We start from the raw sequence: 12,459 nt of genomic DNA, 5'->3' as shown, positions 1-12,459 counted from the left end.
AATTATATTATTATATAATGTATAAAAATATCAACAATGGCCATAATTTTGAATTTCAATAAATGTTCTGGGGGCCTACTATGAGCTCCTAGAGCAATCCTATTTAAGCCTGTAAGTTGGATTGCCTGTCAAATTCGTACTATGACCTCACAAAAACAATTCACTGTCCATGCAGTTCACGTTCCCCATTCGAAATCCGTTCACCTTTTCTTTCATAGCAAAATCGTATCATGACGTGCCATTTACCATGAAAATGGCACGTCATGATGGTCATGATACGATTTTGCTATGAAAGAAAAGGTTGAACGGATTTCGAATGGGGAATAAGCAATACAAAAAACTTTTTTAGATTTTGTACATATATTAGATACATTTTTAAGAAATTTCGTTTAAATTTTTATTATATTTTCAGCTTCATAATTATTTGTTATCTTTATAGGCTTTTATTGTAGTTTTAGTTTCAAAATTGTCAATAAATTTTAGACATAAATTTTCCCATGCCTTTTTTTCCAGTCGATTAGAATAACTGGCGGAACTGATATCCCATATTGCAAGGTGTTGTTCTGCATTCTTTATAAATTTTTCAAATCGATTTTCGTCCATCGTAATTAATTTTAAAATTAACATGTACACCTTACTAACCGTGATGCAACCGAGCGCGGTTGCAGCGCTTCTAGAAATTGTATGAAAAGTGACAAACGCGCGGCGGCAGCGCTGCTGCAACGCGACTAACAGCGGCTAATTTGAACGCGCCCTTATTCCCATTTTGAACACAATCGGTTAATAGTGCTTGAACGCTCCCAGGATAGACATCTGTCTATTTCTTTCATATGATTTAGTATGTAGTTCCATCTCGCTCTTGTTAGATGTCAGCTAGCCAGCCAGAGACAATAATTAACGATTATAAAGTAAAACTCAATCATCCAGCCATGCCATTCCCTTTCAAATTTGTGTAGGTCATGATACGAATTTAAGCAATTCAGTTTTACCACGTTAAGTGAATTGTATGGAACTGGCTGGCCGCTTATAAGCTCATAGTAGGCCCTCTGTTTTCAACCTTTTGTTTTTATAGATTTTGTCAACAGATGGCGCAGTATATAATTTTAATGTCGCTTCTATTTTATATTCTCATATTTTCCACATTTAACGTTTGGAAAACAGAAATATCAAAACTTTCTACAACGTTGCTCTTTGTAAAAGAGGATTATCGTATTTACATTCATCGATGTCCGGAAAATACAGAATCACTTAGTGAAATTCCGACTTTATTTTCCAAATACAATGTAAGGTTTATCTTTAATAGATATCGTCAATGTGTACTGAAACTAACGTTAGCTAGGTCGGATTTTTATCCGTTAAAACTGCGCATTTCTTTATAATTTCCCAGTAATCTCGTACGAAGTCCTTTGAAGGCGCCCGTTTAAAATATGGTTATTAGTAGTTGGAAGGAGAATAAAAAGTTGATGATGTAAAAAGTATTTTGTACGACGCCTGAGCAACGACGACTGTATGTGACGTCATACGACAGCTGAAGGTAAGAGATGTAGGAATTTTTCGTGCACGGTGAACTCGTGTCGTTTACGATGGTCGGAACGGCCGAATTTCACTCCGCAGTACTTGCAGGCATGACGCTTCTCTCGTGTGTGGCAAATCAAATGCGTTTTAAGGTAACTGTAAAAAATACTTATTTAAATACTTAGAATAATAACGCATAGAATGATAGTTTCATATCAAACGAACTGTCACAAGTGAGGCGAAAACCAAATTCATGTAGGCGTAAGCAACTTGTACCTACGCTCGTCGGCACGCACGCAAATATACAAATAATGATGCCATGGAATAACATTTCCCTCAAAGGTGGGGAAATTGTATCTTGCTTAACTCATCATTAAGTTAAAGGTGCCTACAGATTTGCCCGACATTGTCGATCAGGTGCCTACAAATGAGCTCGATTTTGTCGATCGTTACTGTCGATCGACAATGTCGATCAGGTGCCTACAGGGGTATGCTCGGTTTTGTCGATCGTTACTGTCGATCGACAATGTCAAGTGCCAAGAATTTTCAAAAATTAATTTTTGGTAATCCTTATGGAAATGGCATTTATATCTAAATACACGATGACGGACACGACTTTTTCGCGCCTTTTTTTACTTAATCGCGCCCGCCATCTTGGATTTAGAAATGAGTGCCATATTCGTAATGAGCATCTCCAAATACCTCGAAAAGGATACACATATTGCATTTAAAAAAAAATTGTGTCCGCCATCTTGGATTTAGAAATAAGTACTATATTCGTAATGAGCACCCCCATATACCCCGTAAACGATACCCAGAATCAAAATCAAAATAATCTTTATTTCATAGGTAAGCATTATTACACTAGAAATCGTCACATTGGTTAAACTCTACCGCTCATTCGTAAGGCAGATTCCCCCGAGAAGTATGAGCAAGAAACTCTAGGGGTTGCTCTTTGTAAACAACATTTGTACGCATTTAACTTGCAGAAATGGAGGTCAAATGCACACTTACATTAGAATAAAAATAAAATCTGCAGCCATCGCGATATTGTCTATTCTCAAAAAATTACGTAATATAATTATTTTGAAACAGAATAGCAAAATTGGGAGAAAGAAATCCGTTACTTTGCAACATTTTCGTGTCTTGTTGCAACGAAATTAATTTTCGGTGTTAGTGAATATTTATATAAAAATACAAGTTGAAACGCGTTACTTCCTTGTGGAATGTGATGTTAGTGTCTATTTTATGTTTGCCTGTTCTATTTTTACACCCATTTACCGCCTGCTCTCCGCCGTGCAATTTGACCTTGAGCACTGACAGCTCGCCCGCTCGTGTAGGCCCTTTGGGAAGCCTCTAACTTGCCTCACTTAGCGTGCGCGGGCTAGGTTTCTATGCGTTATTATTCTAAGTTTAAATATCGAACAAAGGCCTTCAGCATTAAGAGTAAGTAAGCAGGCATGTGATTTGACAATTTAGTAGTGAATATTGAATATTTACGTGGTGAGAAAACTAATTTAATGAAGTTATAACTTTCATTAAAAGCAACCTTTAAAAATCTTTGCAACGTTGTTGTAACTATGCCTTAGGTTTCAGTTTAAGATTTCGAGAAATTTCGACAATGTCTAGGATGTATGACACTGACTTACGTTTTGGCATATTGGATAATCTAAGCAATAAAGCAAAATTACCTAGGTTTGAGAAACGTGCTGTCGCAATGCGGGCACGCAAACCTGTTGACTGTGCTGTGGGTCATCTGATGGCTTTTCAATGCAGTACTCGATGAGAAAAACTTGCCGCACGCTGTGCAGTTGTAAGGTTTCTCTTTGGTGTGAGTCCTGGGAGTAAACTCAGATGATAGGAATATATTATAACAAAACAAGTGGAAGCTCTAACTGGGAGGGACTTTGCGTTCAACATAAGTATAGTGTCAATGAAGAGAAAATAGGTTTTTCAAAAATCAGGTTTACAAAAAAAACTGTTCTTGAATTACATTGTAATGTGCTGAAGCAACGTGACATCTTTAGTAGGTCACTGGTTGCGTATCCAAGAAAATGTTGAGAAGACATTGAGGTTTCTTTGAAAAATCAAATATAAATATACGCGATTTATACTTCTATGTTCCTGTTTCACGATATGTCGCTAACCAGATGTCATCCCAACTACCTATCTCACTGCACAAACCAACCTAATCTGAGAACATAGATAATTTCTAAAAAGTTTCTGGAATATAGTCGTAGTCAACTAATTAGGAACGCGGTGGTCTGACTCATCTGTGTATTTTAATTTTCCTTTTTCAAATGTATTCCTAAATAAATTTGCTTTTATATTATTCAAAGTGAATTTAAATTCACTTTGTTTATGTGTATTCTTTTGTGTATGCTGATGACATAGCTATACTGGTAACAGGAAATTATGCCAATGTACTCTGCGACATTACACAAGCTGCACTCCGGATTGTGGAAAGATGGTGCAGGGCATATGAACTATCGGTAAACCCAACAAAGACGGAACTAGTAATGTTTACAAACAAAAGACTACTGGGTAACTACCTACTACCCAAACTCTTCAGTACAGAACTACAGATATCAACCGAAGTCAAGTACTTGGGAGTAATACTGGACAACAAGTTGAATTGGAACAAGCATATGGACAACAAAATTAAAAAAGCCACTATCACCTTCTGGCAGTGCCATAGAATGGTAGGTAAACAATGGGGACTCTCACCCAAAATAACACTATGGCTCTACACAGCAGTGATAAGACCCATGATCAGTTACGGCGCGATAGTATGGTGGCCACGAACCAAGCTGACGACCGCAACCGACAAACTGGAAAAATTCCAAAGACTAGCTTGCATGGCAACGACCGGCTGCATGAGGACAACTCCGACTGCGGCCCTCGAAGCGATGCTGGACTTGCGACCCCTCCCAATGTTCATTAGACAGGAAGCGGCGTCAACAGCAGTGCGTCTTAACAGAGCCGGCCTTTGGAAGCACATGAGGACCCCACATACAGAAATCCTTTATAAGACAGTCAATGAGGAACCGCTACTGGAGGCGGCTGTGGATAGGATCCCAAAACAATACATCTTCGACAAAAAATACAAGATACAATTGTTTGAAGATCCAAATGAAGGACTGAACCCCAAAGAGGTCCGCGTCTTCACCGATGGATCTAAAACAAATTCAGGAACAGGTACTGGGGTATTCTCAGAAGACCTCAATATCAGGATATCAACACCGCTTGGTGACCACAACACAGTATTCCAGGCTGAATGCATGGGCATCAAGTTGGCGGCAGAAGCAATCATAGCGAGAAGAGTAAAGAACCACTCCATTCGAATACTCTCTGATAGTATGTCAGTACTTCAAGCACTGAACAGCTATGACATAAAGTCAGGGCTCATTTATGAATGCCATCAAGCACTCATGGAGGTACATATGTATACAAAACCACTTAACTCTACAGTGGATTAAAGGACACAGCGGCTCACGGGGCAATGACGCAGCAGATGAACTAGCCAGAAAAGGGTCGGAGACGGACGCAGTAGGACCAGAACCCATAGTGTCCCTCCCCTACCAATGGTCCAAAACAACTATACACAAAGGTACAAAAACTTCACATAATAATACATGGACCACCCTTACGGTTTGTAGACAGGCGAGGGAAGCACTCCCAACGCTCAATGCCAGTCTATCACGAATATTAATTAAACTCAACAGGCAAGAGCTTCGCACTCTAACTGCCGCCCTAACAGGTCATGGTCCATACAATAAACACCTTTTCAATTTAGGTATCACAGACAGCCCTCTATGCAGAGCGTGCATGGAGGGGGAGGAAACGGCTGCGCACATCCTACTACAGTGCTCCGGCGTGGCCAACTACAGGGCAAAGTACCTTGGAGTGCCGAGGTCGCTCCCCGAAGTCTTCAGCAAACCGAGGAGGCTGCTGAGATTCCTGGAGGAGCTTGGGTGGCACGAGTAGGACCCTGCACCCACCACACGCAAAATAGGCGCCTTGTCGTCGAGTTGCGGACACCAGCCCGTTACACCAAGTACCAAGTACCAAGTAAGTGTATTCTTTTTGAAGCTTAGGTAAATACATAGGGCGCACTATAAGTTTCTGGAACTGACCACTTACATAAACAATACTTATATAAAAAGTAATTACAACATTTGAAAATGGAACTCTTTGGCTGTGGAATACAGTTTGTTCATCTGACTGTCACTTGTTTTTACATTGCGGCGTCATTTTAGAAATTGGTTGTCTACATCACCATGGATTTAACTCGTGAAAATTTTCGCAGTATGATTTTATACGACTTTTAAGTGTAATTTAACAGCTCGCTCGGCTTCAAACTGCTTTTGGCGATGAAGCACCATGCAAGACGACTTTTTATAGCTGGTTTGCAGAATTCAAACGCGATCGTGTGAATCTCAGTGACGAATTTCGTGATGATCGCCCGTCCATAGCTGTGAACAACAAAAACATCGATGCTGTGCACCGTATGATCAAAACAGACAGGCATGTGACATACCACGAGATTCGGACATCTTTAGGCATAGGCATGAGTCAAATACAATCAATACTACATATTTGGGTGTGTAAAAACTGTGCTCTCGGTGGATCCCACACAATTTGACTGAGGCTCAAAAAACGGATCGCGTCACTTGGTGCAATGCCATGCTTACGAGATTCAACGAAGGGGCGTCAAATTTGGTGTAGGATATAGTAACAGGTGACGAAACATGGATTTATAGTTACGATCCCAAAACAAAGCAGCAATCGAGCGTATGGGTCTTTCGAGACGATTCGGCTCATCTCGAAAGACCAACCAAAGTGGCGCGCGTGTAAAGTGCCTATAAGCGAATGATTGCTTCTTTTTTTCAATAAAGCTGGACACGTGGCTACTGTTGCTTTGAAGAATCGTTGTACCGTGAATAGCAATTGGTACACGACCATTTGTTTGCCGGAATTTATTGACACACTCCGTAAAAATAACCGTAAACGGCGTATCATCTTGCACCAAGATAATGCCAGTTCTCACACGGCCAGACAGACAAATGAATTTTTGAAGGTGAACAACGTTGACCTTTGAGCCATCCCGCGTACAGTCCCGACCTGGCACCTTGTTACTTTTATTTACTTCCAAAAATTAAGAACTAGTTACGCGGTCAACGATTTTCATCACCTGAAGAGGCAGTCGAAGAGTATGAAAAATATGTTTCAGAGATTGTCACGGAGGAGTGGCATAAATGGAGTTAAATCCATGGTGATGTAGACAAACAATTTCTAAAATGACGCCACAATGTAAAAACCAAGTGACAGTCAGATGAAACAAACTGTATTCTACAGCCAAAGAGTTCCATTTTCAAATGTTGTAATTACTTTTTAAATATTGTTTATGTAGTTTAACTGCCTCCGTGGCCGAACGGTTACCATGCCGGACTGCCACGCAGAGGCCCCAGGTTCGATTCCCGGGCCGGGAGAAATATTTGTATGGCCTACATTTATTTCTCTCGTGAGTTTGGGTGTAATTTGTGGTTGTCTATGTGTGTGTCCATGGCACCCGCGACACAGGGTTTCCCTAGTGCGGGGCTATGTTGAGTGTGCGCGTTATTGTTGAGTGTGTGCGTAGTGGCCAGTTCCGGAAACTTATAGTGCGCGTTATGTATAAAGTTTTATGTATAAAGTTAAGTATATAAGTGCATCACAATGCACTAGGTGCTATGGCTTACTGGGTTGCAATCGCTCACCATATGGTACTAGCAGAAAACCAGCACGTTTAGAATTCTCACGGTCTACAGTATTTATGTTGAGTCTGGACAATTTCAGTACAAACTATAATCGTACATCAAATTTTGTTAGGTCTCAGTAGTTCTCACAGTGTTTTATATAAATGTGTACTAAATTAATATTGTATACATATTATATTCCATGTGCTTTTGTGTTGTACTTTGTGCAGTGATTGTAGGGGAGAGTGGGGTGAATACGGACGCGGGGTAATTTCAGACGCAATCGTTTCTAGAAGTCTAGGTCCCTCCGCGCCCCGCTATCGCGATCTTTCGAAGACACCCACCATCGTAAGTGTGTGGAAAGTTGTCAAGGAGAGGCCGCACACGCGTTTCATAGTAAGTACCAAACACTTTTTTCATGTGTTTTGTTGTAATTTTACTTTCTTTTTAGTGCCATATATACGCTGCTGTTATGTGAGAATTAATGAAATGTTACGTTTGTCATCCATACATCCTCGAAACTGTAAGAATATGAAAATCGTACGAGCTAGCATAACATCAGAAATATTATGTAATTAAATAAATTACGATTGGGGCAATTACAAACTTGGGACTTGGGGCAAATCCAGACGTCTGTAGTAACCCCAATTTAGGTTTTAAATAGATTAATCTAAAGGAGACCGATACGCTTTAAGACAATCTTGGCCCAAGATGTAGGAAGATGAAAGTGGTATCAATTAACAGCTTATGTATTGTCATACGATCACTGTCCGCATTTACCCGACATGCACCGGCTAATTACGGCCAGAAAGCCTTTCGTTTTTCTTTAGCATTTTATATTTGTTGATTATTTAAAGATAAAAGATTATGGTAATTTTGTAAGGTTATAACCAAAGTTTAATTATAATTAAAAAAATACTGATCAATGGCTAAAAATATGATTTTTATTTCGATATTCGCTAAGTGTCCGCAATTCCCTCTCTCTCCCCTAAATGTTTGTTTCTGTTTGTATTTGTGCTGAGTAAACGCGTTATCTATCTATATACAAAAGTAAATATTAGGGAAAGTAAAGAAAAAAAATCGAGATGAACATAAATATGAGCATTGGACCTATACCCCCTATACCCCCGGTGGCAACGATTGTTGTTCTAAGTCAAAACCAACGTCAATTTAATTTCTTCACATGGCAAACAATATGTACGTACGGCGTCAAAGTAAATACAAAAATGAAATCAAAGTTCACAAAAAAAAAAACAGGTGACACACGGCCATCGAAACATCCAACGATGCTCATTTTCTGTGGGTGGGACGTGGGCTAAAGCCTATCACAAAGTTCAAGGCCATTTGGACTAATATCAATACAAGATCATTTTAGAGAAAACTACCCTATTATGGGAAACACCTATTCTATTTCAATTACATACATTCTTTTATTTTATTACATCATTATGACTGCATACAGTTGGGTTGCTTGTTATGCAAGCAAATTTATTCATGGCTTTCACTGGCCCAATACAGCATAAAATTACAATTTAAATAACCCTATATTATCCAACATTAGATGTGCTATGTATACTAACCTTATATGTTCTTGTAAATGGTATTTTTTGAAGAAGCTCTTTGAACAGAATTGACATAAGTGTGATTTTTCCATGTTATGTACTTGTCTTCTGGAATATAAATCAACTTTGTAGTACTAACCTTAAATGTATTTGTAAATGATATTTTTTGAAGAAGCTCTTTGAACAGAATTGACATAAGTGTGTTTTTTCCATGTTATGAACTTGGCGCCTGAAATACAAAATCAATTTTATAGTACAAAGTCAAAATGTATTTATAAATGATATCCTCTGAAGAAGTTCTTCGAATAGAATTGGTATAGGTGTTTTGTTTCAAGCACCAAGTTCATGACTTAGAGCCTGTAGAAAATAATAATTTTGTTTGAGAGTGACTTGAAGAACCATATTTTAAATGTCCTCTATTTTCCTGTCTTATACTTCAGACCTGTAAATTTTTCTAACCTAGCACTAGCTAGTGACTTTATTTATAATCATTTATTTCAATAAATTGCTATAATACATGGTGTTTTTCAGTAAACAATATTTAATTTTTATAAGTTTTTTATATCATACACAAATTCCACTCACTTATGTGCCGACATTAAAGGTTTTGTCCGGAACTTCTTTCCACATATATCACATTCAAAGGGTCTATCTTTAGTGTGTATCATCATGTGAACATCCAGTAATGATTGGTATATGAAACGACGGTCACAGAGAAGACATGGGAATCGTAGATCTTCAGTCCTGTGCATTACTAAAGTGTGGTCCATTAAACTTACTACATCTGGAAATTTAAAAGATACTTTCATATTTATAAAACATTGTTTATAAATGAAAGTAGTATACATGTCTCTCAATTCATTTCAACTATTTAATGTACTATTATATTATTTAGTATTATAATTTTTAACATTTACAATTATTTAATTGAAATTGCATATATCTTTCACTCTCTAAAAACAATCCCATGAAAGCAAAATAAACAGCACTATAAAAATATCTCTTTAATTCTTTTTGGGTCTTAAAGAGACTTGGTCCTGGCAAGTATTTGGTAGTTGTTACAACAGGTACTTGTTTTTCAAGAAAATGGCGTTTACAAATTGTAATAATAATAAAAAAAATATTTACTATAACTTACAATTAACAATTACATATTTGAACTATGATCCCCACACTAGGCTACGCCTGTCTCGTGGGAAGCAAAGCAGGTAAGATTAACTGAATAACAAAGTGGCTTATAGCAACAAGAATTAAGTTAAAAGGGAGTAAAATACAAAAAATAACAAAAAGAAAAAATAATCTAAGACGTAACTAATTTTAAGTCACTTACATAATCTAACAATAGCAATACTAGTATAATCTAACAATTGTAACTCACCTTTATTACAAATATCACAATGTTGCTTTATACCCAAGTGTTTGATCTTATGATGTTTGTATCGTGCACTGTATGAGCTGAACAGCTTATCACATTCTTTGCATTTGATACTCTTCCGCTCATGCACTGGTCTGTGCATAATTGCATGTTTTTTTAAGTCCCACACTTCTTTGCCACACTCTTCACATATCTCCTTTTTCTTTATTTGTTTTGGTCGGCCTCTACTTTTCTTTATGACAAATGATGCTACAATTATTACAACACTATTCAATAAACACTTAATCACTGGTACCACAACATGTATATGTTACAGGATTATGTGTACAGGAGTATTCCTGGACACATAATTCGAGCCACCTGGCATTTTCAATATTAAATGCCCTTAGCTTAAACAATGCTTGATTGATCAAAAACTATTATGCAACTTTGAAACAGGTATACTCATGGTCATTTCCTTAAGTCCTTTTGCACATTTGAATTTAAAAAACCTGTGAAAACTTTTTCTTCGATGATAACTATATTTTTATATTCTAGCCCTTTGAGGATAAAAGTGCAAGGTGGCTTGAACTATGTGTCCAGGAGTGTATATTACCATACCATAAATATAATTAAAAATTGTAGTCCTTTCAATATTCTTCTACTGACGATCGGGTGTTACCCATCAATACAAAAAATCAACACAAGGCCAATTGTGGGTTTAAATATGCATTTTAATTACAGAGGATTTTAGAAGATGGTAGCAGATGATGCTGGGGAACAACATGGAGAGAAAACTGTCAATTTTCACTTACTTATTTTTCTACAAGTTTATTATATGATTAAAATGCCACAACTGTAACTTGTCTGAAGGACTCATTAATGTTGTGGCTTATAGAAAACTCGGCACATAATGATTTGAACACTAATTTGTACATCACGCATTTCAATACTACATTCTACTTTCCCTATTTTATACCACATTCACAAATTTATTTATTTCTGTGAAACAGAAAAAGAATTGTATGGAAATAACTCTGACAGTTATTCCTTGTTCACTAGCATCACCAGTGTTTGGAAATAGTGGGCATCCCAGTCCTTTTTTTATTACCAATTACTCCATTTTTTGCTGGTGAAGACTCATATTTAATCTTCTTAATAACACTTAAAACTTCGTCATCAGATTGGCAGTCGGGAATACCATTTTCTGATGTCACATCATCTTCTGTTTTGATATCTGGTTCTGGCTCTTCCTTCACCGTAACATTGCTGCTATCAATAGTATTCAAAACATCGATCTCCTGACAATCTCTCAAAAATATCTCTAATTTATGACCTCTTATAGTCCTCAAGTATGCATCATTCCTTAAGGCAAGTGATTTAAAGTCATAGAATGATAGAATTTTTTTGTAACATTTTTTACATAGTTTTCTGCTATCAGTGGAGTCTTGTGAGATCTAAAATATCAATTAATTCCATTAGATTACAATTACAATACACATTGTACAGAAAAGCCTAGAACTCAAATTTTTTCATTGAAAGTACCTGAATATCCAAGCAGAACAAAAGAATATCAGCAAAATTTTGAGCATCGTCGCCTTTGTTAGTATTTAGTTCGTTTATGTCTTTATCAGGCTTACTTGCTAAACAAATTCTGCAAATATCCATTACTGCTCGTACAGCACTAATTAGTCAATGCATTAATTATTAATATTAAACTTCTCAATTCATAAAGCGAAACGCTGCGTGCTGGCCACAAATCTTAGGCTATTTTATTATTTTCCATCCTCTAGGCCACAAATCTAAGAGGATGGAATAGTATAAGCCACAAATGCTGTTTTCCAAATTTGACAGCAAAAATGACAGCTTAAGCCACAAATGCTGTTTTCCCTTAGAGGATAGTTTCCATAGTCTAAGTGTTTTCCCATTGTTTTCCAAATTTGACAGCAAAAATGACAGCTGGCAGCTGAAATGAAGTTGCTCCCCCTCCTCGTTCCGTTTGCACAGGCGAAGATCAGAGACCATACTGCCTAGTAATTACAATAGTTTCTCTTTTTCTTCAGTAGATTCGGTGTAAGATCCTGTTGAATGAAATAAGACGTTTCGTTGTCGCGTGACTGCAGAGCTTCTTCAAGCATGTAATTTAAATAAGCCCCAACACATTTTTGAAGCAAGTTGAAAATCATGTCTATGGTACAGTCAAGAACACGTCAAGCTTGACACTTTGTACAGGGTCAGGAGCACGTCAAGCTTGACACTTAAGATTTAAATCCAACTCTATACCGCTTAC

At 37.4% G+C, this 12,459-nt stretch overlaps 1 protein-coding gene across 2 annotated transcripts; it reads right to left on the bottom strand.

Moving 5' to 3' along the window:
• Positions 1-414: 414 nt before the first annotated feature.
• LOC113228482 (zinc finger protein 557-like) lies at positions 415-11,961 on the bottom strand. Of its 2 annotated transcripts, none has more exons than XM_026461805.1 (7): positions 11,715-11,961; positions 11,281-11,626; positions 10,194-10,439; positions 9,401-9,599; positions 8,955-9,044; positions 3,207-3,353; positions 415-1,671 (listed from the first exon to the last, which is right to left on the bottom strand). In XM_026461805.1, the coding sequence occupies exons 1-7, from the start codon at positions 11,835-11,837 to the stop codon at positions 1,518-1,520; spliced, it is 1,305 nt and encodes a 434-aa protein (XP_026317590.1). In that variant the 5' UTR covers positions 11,838-11,961; the 3' UTR covers positions 415-1,517. The 2 variants fall into 2 exon arrangements, with proteins under 2 accessions (XP_026317590.1, XP_026317591.1); XM_026461806.1 differs by lacking the exon at positions 8,955-9,044 and adding an exon at positions 8,834-8,923.
• Between the last annotated feature and the right edge of the window lie 498 nt (positions 11,962-12,459).

This window comes from Hyposmocoma kahamanoa, unplaced genomic scaffold, assembly GCF_003589595.1.
Source record: "Hyposmocoma kahamanoa isolate Upper Pololo Valley unplaced genomic scaffold, ASM358959v1 232, whole genome shotgun sequence".
NCBI lineage: Eukaryota > Metazoa > Arthropoda > Insecta > Lepidoptera > Cosmopterigidae > Hyposmocoma > Hyposmocoma kahamanoa.
Note: the sequence above shows the minus strand (reverse complement) of the source record. Positions and strands in the feature narration are given on the sequence as shown.